A 10,061-nucleotide genomic window follows, 5' to 3' on the forward strand; every position below is an offset into this window, starting at 1 on the left:
GAGAGTAGAAATGTATGCATGTGAAAGGAGAATGTAAGTGTGTGAAAGCAAAAATATATGTATGTGAAAGGAGAATGTATGTGTGTGAGAGTGCCAGAATGAATTATGGCTTGCACGGCCCCTCATAGAGACACACACACACACACACACACACCTGTAGGAGTTGTATCGTGTATTCATTGAGAGCGTTGATGACCTCGGCACTAGTTGGCGTCATCTCTTCAGGCAGAGCTAATGACTTGTAAGGGATGGAAGTGGCAGCTGATTTGCTCATTGATTCAACCTCACTTTCCAAATGAGCAATCTACAAAAAAAATAACATAAAAAAAAGAGATGAAAACTTTTTTTTTTAGATCAGTAAAAGTTTAAAGCTGCGGTCCGAAACTTTTTTGGTTAGAAATTATCCGAAATCAATATTTGAGCAAGTACATAACCAGCCAGTGTTCAAAACTATTGCCTTACTTTAGCCCGATTCACAATGGAAAGCTTATAATGTTTTCTAATTTGAGTTGAACTGGTAGGAATTCACGGGAAATTCGAGCATGGCACTGCATCATTACGTCACGTCTGTAAACATAAAGAAGTTGTCCTGGCTACTAGGCTATCGCATGTGAGGATCCTGCAGGTGGACGATCGTTTATAGCCTTTTCTCACAGCAGCTGGAATAATAAAATGTATCATTTCGATGGCGGATTGTAATCCAGAAAGGATTATGTGTTTATGAAATATATGGGACTTAAATTAACATATAGTCTATTGCAGTTTTAAATGCGCATGTGATTACAGATAGCATACGTGGGATTACACAGAGAACCAGTTCGAAGCAAGAATATATATTTTTTTGGATTAAAAATATCTTTATATGAAATTTGAATGACCATTAGAGATTAGACATTACAGAAATTGAAATCTACATGTAACGATAATACACACTACATACACGCAATGCTGATGTTGTTAACATTAACAATTTGAGAACAAAGTATAACAATAATAATAATTAGCATGGTTTGATGTGATATGAGCTAACTGATCGTTAGATTTAATCATCATTGGTAGCGCGATTTATTGTAATGCTTTTTTCCTCAGTTGGTCAGAACAAACGTGGCAGACTTGTTACTTACTTGTTCAGATGACAATATCTTATTTGAGTCATATATTGCAAGACATAGGCTAGAATCTGTGATTGCGAAGTACAGTAAATATCCACAACTGTGCGGTGACTGACTGCCACACATTCACCTCAAAACATTAGATTCATCCGCGCTGGAGCCGTACCGGAGCACAACCCACGCAAAGAAAATAACTCCACAAATAACTGTAATTGCAGGTTTTCAAACAGAGATGGCGACAAAGAGGCAAAACTTATGGACTGCAGCTTTTAAGTTGGTAATTTGAGTAAATACCTTCTCATTAGCTTTTGTTAACTGATTGAGATTGTTTGCTGCCTCCTCTCTAGCTGCTTTCATCTCCTGCCGTAGCTCCTCGTTGCGGCCGGTCAGCTGATCTACCTGCGTTCTGAGGTGGAGGCTTGCATCAAACTTTCCCTCTGAGTACTTCATCTCCAGAGCCTAAGATAAACATAATTATCACTCATATATGTTGTGACAGGATATTTAGGAAGAGTAATTTCACTTTGCTAAAAGAGGGAGCAAAAACTTCATATTTAAATAAGATTTTAAAAAGTTGTTAAACTGTGTGTCAAATTATCACAAATTTATCAGAATCACTAGGTCTACTTTACACAAAATCTATGCTTGCAGAAAGCTAATGGAAACGCTGCAGATTTCCACAGAATTTGACTGCCTGTCGCCACTTGCATGTTTAGCAATTTTCCCCACTACAACTGCATTTTGTAAAGGTTTTTATAAAAAAAAAATATTAAGCTAATATGATAATCTTTACAGCTACCAATGAGAGTGTTGCACTCTCAGCTCAGTTAAATACATTTGACCACAATAAGGCCATTAAATGTATAATTTTACATTTAAATGTATAATTTCTAAATGCATAATTATGACATTTAATATTTATTTACAATTTGTTAAAAATAAAATGTTTATTTCCATATAAATATTTTTTCATTAAATATTGTATTACACATTAAATGTGCAATTTTATATGTAAATGTATTAAATTGCATAATTACATTTATTATTCATTTATAAATGATAAATGATAATTTTTTTTCACATCTATACTTTTCTTCCATTAAATACTGTATTATTTAGATGTATAATTTTATATTGACATTTATTATTTGTAAATGCATAATTATGAGATGTATTATTTATTGTTAAAAGCATTTTTATTTATTATTTATTTTAACTAGCATTTATAACTTTAAATGCATAAGCATAGATTAAATTTTTTATATTGTTATTAATATAAAATTATAAAATAAAAATAATAATTTATATTATTATTAATATTATTAGTATTATTTAATTTTTATTGATTATATTTTTAACTAGCATTTATAACTTTAAATGCATAATTATAGATTTTATTATTTATTTCTACATTATTAAAATATAATTTACTATTATTTTCACACAGTTATGTTTTCCTTTATATATTATATTACTCATTAAATGTATAATTTTATATTCAAATTTATTGTAGGTAATTACTGCATAATTATAAAATGTATCCTTTATTCATTCTTTACCAAATTATTATTTTTAATAATAATAATAAATTATTATTATTATTTCTCATACATATTTAATGAAATATATATTTAAAAAATGGTTGCAATAATGCAATACTACACAGATTTAGTGTGGGCCCAGTAACTGTTGGTGAACATACATTGACGAGTCTCTCCAGGCTGGGAATGCTGACGCCAATCGATGTGGGTGTTTTCTTCTGAGTGTCCTGGATGGCCTGCAAAATATCTTTCATGCCCTGCTCCAGCTGTTTATTCTCATTTAGCATTTCATTCACTGCAGGAGAGAGAGAAACATTATAGTCACAGAAACCACCTGACACTGTAAGTATGCAAAGTTCACGCAGTGATGCTGCTCACATCTGGCTTTGAACTGGGCGGATTCTGAGCTCTTGAGCTCAAGTTCTTTCTCTTTGTTGCTCAACTCTTTCTGCAGACGTTCGTTCTGAAAATCAAACAGGTTGTTAGCTTAGCTTTAATTCTTATGATGTTCAAAACTCATTCTTTTCTGATAGACGGCTTACTTTGCGTTTCATCTCTTCATCGGTGGATCCAGAGACAGGCCTCTCTTTAAAAGATCTGCCGGGCTTTTCTTCAACACTGTCATCAAGCAGTGAACTACTAACTATTGATATGCCTTAAAAAGGAAATGTGCTGTCAGGTTTATGTGAATAGGACATGTGTGTGTAACTGATATGCACCATCTTGGAGATAATATCTCACCTTTGTCCTTCACCAGCGCACGAATGCGTTGTTTCAGCTCGAGCCTTTCCTCCTCCAGACGCTCAATCTAAGGAGAGTCCCGTTAGGGGTCACGGACAAAATGAAATAGGGCAAACGGACACAAATCAGACCATAAAGATAACGTTAATTGGTTTTACCTCTTTCAGCAGGACCTGGTTCTCTGCTTTGTACTGTCTCTGCTTCAAAACCTTTGATCTCCGGAATTCACTCAAATCCAGTTCTTCCTTTGGATTTAATCCTGGTGTGGGAAAATTATCTCATTGAGAGTCAAAGCAGATTTTTATCTTAGAAAAATATGTAAACAATAGATATGGATATGAAAACAATCTAATATGTCTGGGTGTAGAGATAATTTATACGGGATTCCTGAAAGAATAAAAGCAGGCTGAGGAAACTTACCAAGGCGTTCTCGTAGGTCTTCATTCTCATCTAGCAGATTGTTCATTTTGATCTCCAGTTGGTTTATCTCTTTTATCATGGATTCTATTTCCCGGTCTCTCACTCTGATTTGATTTTTACATTCTTTGATCTCAGTGATGGCAGCTTCCAAACCATCTGTCCCCTGAAAGACAGTGGAGTGTTTCAGGCCAAACTTCTTTTTAAGTATACTGTAAAATTCTATAGAATAAAGTGACTCGCTTGTTTTCTGAATGTTTACCATTTGAATTACTTGTGAACAAGAGTTGCTAGCTTCCAACAAAAAATTGTAGAATGTGCATGAAAACTTTTCTATTTGACAAGTTGCCCAAAGCGTTATTGCTAGAATCTAGTAAGGACGAGAATTTTAAAATGACATTAATAAATCAAGTGCAACCTGATATTATTTATTTTATACGAAAAGATGGATTATTTGAACATAAACATGAATATCTTTAACGAGTGGTCACGATAGACACAATAAAACAACAAAAATAAAATGAAAATGTTGATTTTATTTTATTACTCCTTTTATATATATAATTTATTTATATGTATTTATTTAAATAAAAATAAACATTAAATGCATAATTATGAATCATTTAATTAATATTAATATAATTATTATTAAAAGATTGAAAATATTCACATTTTCATTAAATATGGTCAAAAATTAGCCCAAAATTGAATAGTCACAAAGATAGATGTAATAAATAAATAAATAATAATAAAAATGATAAACATAAAATAAAAAAAATGAAGATGCTTTAGCAAAATAAATGAATAAATAAACAATGTAAAAATTACATACAACTTTGTCTAGTGAGCTTATAAAAAATGTTTATGTATAAGAAATGTTTATGTTCATTATAACAAAAGCTTATTAGATTTTAGATTCAAGAAAAAGACCTTGTGAAGATGCTTTGTGACTTCACCAAGTTGAAGATGCCATTGGAAAATAGAGTAATTAATTGTCCTAAACCCAAGAATATTTATATAGCAACCCCAAAAAGTATTTCGACTTGTAACAGGAGTGAATTTTTCACCACTGAAAGTGCAAAGGGATAAACTCACAGACTCATAGAGACGGATTCGACTGAGGGTGTCATTGAGCTCTTTGTCTTTGTCTCTAGCATCACGTTCAGCCAGTTGGGCTGCACTTTCAGCCTCCAGAGCTCTCCTCTCAGCCACCTGCAGTTTAGAGCTCAAGTCTTCCAACCTGCGATGCTGCACGCTGGCGTTACCTTTATCTTTCTTTACCGGTTTCTTCAGCTCCTCGATGAGCACAGCATTCTTTTCCATTTCTGCTGTGTACTGCTTGACTTGCTCAGACAGCATCTTGATCTGGTTGTCCCTCTCTTGCACAGCCTTTTGAAGTCAAACACAAAGTCAATGACTTCCTTAACCCCCGTTGGGATAAAATAAGATGAACCAATATGATGAAAACAGATGAGTGATGACAGACGACAGATGTAAAACTGAGGAAGAATGACACAAAGCAAAGGAAATGAAAAACAGAGATACTCACGCCACACAGTTCATATATGACCTGACTTGGCCGAGTGGTAAACAAGAGAGAATGGAAAAAAGGGAACATTTGGAAGCCAATGAAGCATTTGAAAGCAAGCAGTAATGAATAAAAGGAGAGTGCATCAAAAAGAACACACAAATAGAGAGAGAGACATGATACTGCACACAAACAAAGTCAATCTGAGGCCTGTGGCCATATTAATAGGGTCCAGCATTCACGCTGTGTTCAGAAGCATCACAGTGGCGATGAGAAGTTCTGCCACTGAAATTTTTTTTCTCATTTGTCATATATATAATTTAAGAGAAAACACATTGAAATGCACTATAAACCTATTGATTAACACCATACTTTGCAATACAGGCTTTTATGAAGCAACAAAAAATAAAAGTGGGACACATTGTTTAAAACAATACATCTGGCAGGCTACGTTCCACACTCAGTGACAGACAAATCTTGCTGGATTTTTGTCATTTTAGCAGTTTATAGCTAAACTCTGAGGTTTGGGTTCCATTCCTTATGAATTCATTCAAATATGGCAACTTCCTCATGTAAATTCAATTTTTACAATAATCAAGTTTGTAATCAAAAACTTATATGATAAATTCTATTAAAGGAGTCCTATTCAAGGAACTATTTAATGTAATAATCCAGAAATCCCTTTATTTCCAGTATAGAGTATATATTTTGTCACGATTTGTGAAACAGGCCTGAGACAATGAGACATACCTTTTATCTTAATTAATGGGATAAAAAATTTAACCAAGTGGAAGTAATATGTTTGGTTGATAAATCAAATTTATATCAGAGAAAGAAATAAAACGAATGACTTAAAAGTGTATTAAAGGGGTCATATGATGCGATTTCAATTTTTGCTTTCTCTTTGGAGTGTTACAAGCTCTTGGTGCATAAAGAAGATCTGTAAAGTTGCAAAGACTAAAGTCTCAAATCCAAAGAGATATTCTTTATAAAAGTTCAGAGTCAGCCACACCTACCTAAAACGGCTCATTCTAACATGCCCCCACATATCTACGTCACGATCTGGGAAGATTTGCATAACGCCGCCCAAATGCTCACGCAAAGAAAGAAGGCGTAACTTTTATTCTCGCTGTAGTATTGCTGCTGCCTCCATGGCGTGAAGGCGCTGTGTGTTTCGTTGTGAAAGCGAAACGACTTTGTTTGGTCTTCCAAAAGAGGACGATATCCACTTCATCATGCCTGGAGCTGATCCGTGCTGGTCGCTGAGGAAATACATCAACTTTCACTGTGGACGAAGTGGAGTCCAGCCAGCCTCAGCTCACTCTATCCCGCGCCTCAGCGCACGCTAAGCCGGGGCTTCCCCTCACGCTAGGCCGCTGTGTTTTTCGTTGCCACTGATGATTCAAACGCGAGTTTTGGGCAGTGTAGAGTAGCACTTGTTGTTTGTCATTTCTCCGATCACAAATGCAGACAGAGTTTTATGTTTACGCGGCGCGATGCAATGCAACGCGTAAAAAGACAGTATAAGTCATTATAATCAGTAATTATGTCCCCACTGGATGCAACAAATGCCTCGTTTATAATGGGTTTTAATGTTTATGTCTCGTCGCTCCGGCCTGACACGGCATCAACAGTATGTGAGGGGCGTAACATTTCCGTCACACGCTTGAGGTATTCGGCCAATCACAATGCACTGGATAGCTGGCCAATCACAGCACACCTCGCTTTTTCAGACCCATGAGCTTTGTAAAAATCAACGCGTTTCAGAAAGGCGGGGCATAGAGGAGAAACAATAATGTACAGTATGTGGAAAATGTGTTTTTTGAACTTTAAACCACATAAACACATTTCATTACACCAAATACACAATAATGTTATTTTTAGCAGCATCATATGACCCCTTTAAAATACCATCACCTCTACATACATGATTAATGAACTGAACTTAAATTCAGAAATTGTAATTTCTTATCAAAACACAAGTTTATATATACCCAGTGTATAATTTATATTTAGTTTGCTTGTTTTCTGTTTTAATATATTTTAAAATGACATTTATTTCTGTGATGGCAAAGCTGAATATTCAGCATCATTGCTTCAGTCTTCAGTGTCACATGATCCTTTAGAAATCATTCTGATATGCTGATTTGCTGCTCAAGAAACATTTCTTAATATTATGAATGTTGAAAACAGTGATATAAATTTTGTTGGATGAATGTAAATGTAAATTATTTATTTATAAATTATTTTATTTAAAAAAATTATATATAAATGATATATATGTGTGTCTGACTGACCTGCTGCAGTGCGATAATGTTGCTTTTGTCAGAGTCCATCTGAGCAGCTCGAAGTTTCTCCCTCAAGTCTCTGATCATCTGCTGATACTCCAACATTTCCAAATCTTTCCCTGATAAAATACTCTGAAACACAAACATACAAATACATGACAGTTTACAGCATCTAGAACTCTCAGCTACCAAAAGAATAAAATTGGCATTTACCTCATTTCACATTATGTTCACACTGTGACAGTGTTGGTCTATGGGTTGTCAGGATGTGTGATACTATTCTGCAGGTTAGACTTTTGGCGCTGATTTTTCACCGCTTAGAGCAGGGGTGGGCAAACTTGGCCCTTCCAGGCCACTTTCCTTCAGAGGTTAGCTCCAACCTTAAATCAAACACACCTGAACCAGCTAATCATTGTCTTCAAGACTACTAGAAGGCTACAGGCAGGTGAGTTTGATCAGGGTTGGATCAAATCTCTGCAGGAAAGTGGCCTGGAAGTGCCAATTTTGCCCAACACTGGCTTAGAGGCAACTCTAATTACTAGTTGTTCAGCTTTTTGGGCCTTTTCCATCAGAAAACATGTCTATTCAGTTACAATGGAAATAGTTATAGTGCTTGGAGTCGCAGTAGTGTCAGGATGTTAAATATGATACTTGTTAGTTTATTTGATATTCCTCTACAGCAGCTATTTGTATTCCATTTGTTATGTGTCATAAATGTTAAAAACAGAAACACTTTTGAGTGTTTTAACTCTCTCAATCAGGTTACGTGAACTTCATTTGTGTCTGGAGTTTATTCTTTACTTTGAACTAGCCTATAAAAATATTCTCTGTATTTTAAATGTTGTCAACTGAACATGTTAAGTTATTATAATTAATTAAAAATGACTGAAATGACAGAAAATTTGAGAATAAAAAGCAACATTAGGTTTTTGTAATGTCTATTCAATGATTTACTCGTTTGCCACACAAATGTCTTCGAGTTATCTTTATTTGGGAGCTTTTCAAAGAAAATACTGATATATAAGTTTATATATTTTTTTCAATAAATTAAAAGCCCAAGTATTTTTATCCACATTTTTATAAGCTGAATTCCACTGAAGATGCATGCTAGCACAATTTGTAGAAAAAAAAAGAAAAAAAAAAGAAAAAAAAAATCAAATTTTTTTTTTTTTGTTTCCTCAGATGACAAAACTGTTGGTTGAGTCTGGCACAAAAGCAAATATTTAACCTTTTCTTCAGAACTTCAGAAAAATGGCTCCTCAAAGATGTGAGCAATTTCAGACAGGTAAAACCACATACAACCAAAAGAAAAACAACAACAGCCACTTCTGCAGTAGTGAGAAATTAGGAAAGTTCATGGAACCATTTGAATATAAACTGGTTTTATTTGTCAAAGCTGACATTTACGAGTTTGGGCTCACCTTCCACTCTTCAACTTTGGCATTAACGGCAGCCATAACTGGGTCGTCCTCTTCAACTCGAGCCTGGATTTGTTCATTTAGCTCTCTGACCTTTAAAAAGAGATCTATTTAAAATGAGTCCATTAATAACAATTTATTTTTCTTTCAATCATAAAAGAGGCCACCCCCTCCATTACATGCATGCACACTCAAACTACTTAGATTTATGCAAAACTCAACCTTACCTATTTATTTCTGCCAAAAGTGGCTAGGAGAACCAGTTCATGTGGCACGAAAATTATATCAACCAATCAGCATTCAGGACTGAAATTATCCATTTTATAATCTTGATTAAAGCACCTGAAGCTTGGCATGATCTCGTTCTTTTCTCAGCTGATCCATGATGGCATCCGTCTGCTGGACTGCGATCTTCATCTTGTTGTATTCATCCGTCATCTTCTCCATCTCCTTCACAGACTCCTCCAGATTCTTCTGCAGGTGCTCGTTCTCGCTCTTCAGGTTGGCAGCCATGTCCTCGGCATGCTGGGAATAAGGAGAATTTGTGGATCACAACATGAAGATGACACATAACAGGAGACTGCATTTGAAACATGCTTTAAAAGGTGACATATACAGGACTCTCCTTGCTACTTTTGAAATAAAAGACACCACCAAGATTGAAAATCTACCACATGAAAAATAACCTGCACACATTTTGGGGTCACATTTACATATTAATACTGCAAAATTATCTATTTTCCATGAGCAAAACAATATATAAATAAAAATAAAAAACAATTAAAAGAAATCTTGAATACTGATATAACGGACTTGAAAAGTGCTACTGAACTGTATGTGTATAAATTAAGAGTGAAAATAAAAATAAATTATATATATTTATTTATATATTATGTCAAACGATTAATCGCATCCAAAATAAAAGTTTTTGTTTACATAATATATGTGTGTGTGTGTGTACTGTGTATATTTATTATGTATATATAAATGCACACACATGCATGTATATATTTAAG

The 10,061-nt window shown here is 34.5% G+C and overlaps 1 protein-coding gene across 1 annotated transcript in view; it reads right to left on the minus strand.

Annotated features, from left to right (window-relative positions):
• Positions 1–10,061, minus strand: part of cep290 (centrosomal protein 290) — a 34,099-nt gene that overhangs the window by 18,566 nt on the left and 5,472 nt on the right. Inside the window, exons 6-18 of the mRNA XM_016259595.1 lie at positions 9,388–9,570; positions 9,049–9,138; positions 7,637–7,759; positions 5,361–5,381; positions 4,907–5,200; positions 3,815–3,977; positions 3,553–3,653; positions 3,395–3,461; positions 3,196–3,308; positions 3,032–3,116; positions 2,815–2,948; positions 1,407–1,571; positions 155–304 (exon numbers count right to left, since the gene is read on the minus strand). Coding sequence (XP_016115081.1) covers positions 155–304; positions 1,407–1,571; positions 2,815–2,948; positions 3,032–3,116; positions 3,196–3,308; positions 3,395–3,461; positions 3,553–3,653; positions 3,815–3,977; positions 4,907–5,200; positions 5,361–5,381; positions 7,637–7,759; positions 9,049–9,138; positions 9,388–9,570 — 1,689 coding nt within the window. The remainder of the gene's footprint in view (positions 1–154; positions 305–1,406; positions 1,572–2,814; positions 2,949–3,031; positions 3,117–3,195; positions 3,309–3,394; positions 3,462–3,552; positions 3,654–3,814; positions 3,978–4,906; positions 5,201–5,360; positions 5,382–7,636; positions 7,760–9,048; positions 9,139–9,387; positions 9,571–10,061) is intronic.

The sequence above is a fragment of the Sinocyclocheilus grahami genome, unplaced genomic scaffold (assembly GCF_001515645.1).
Source record: "Sinocyclocheilus grahami isolate Dianchi unplaced genomic scaffold, SAMN03320097.WGS_v1.1 scaffold30.1, whole genome shotgun sequence".
Classification (NCBI taxonomy): Eukaryota; Metazoa; Chordata; class Actinopteri; order Cypriniformes; family Cyprinidae; genus Sinocyclocheilus; species Sinocyclocheilus grahami.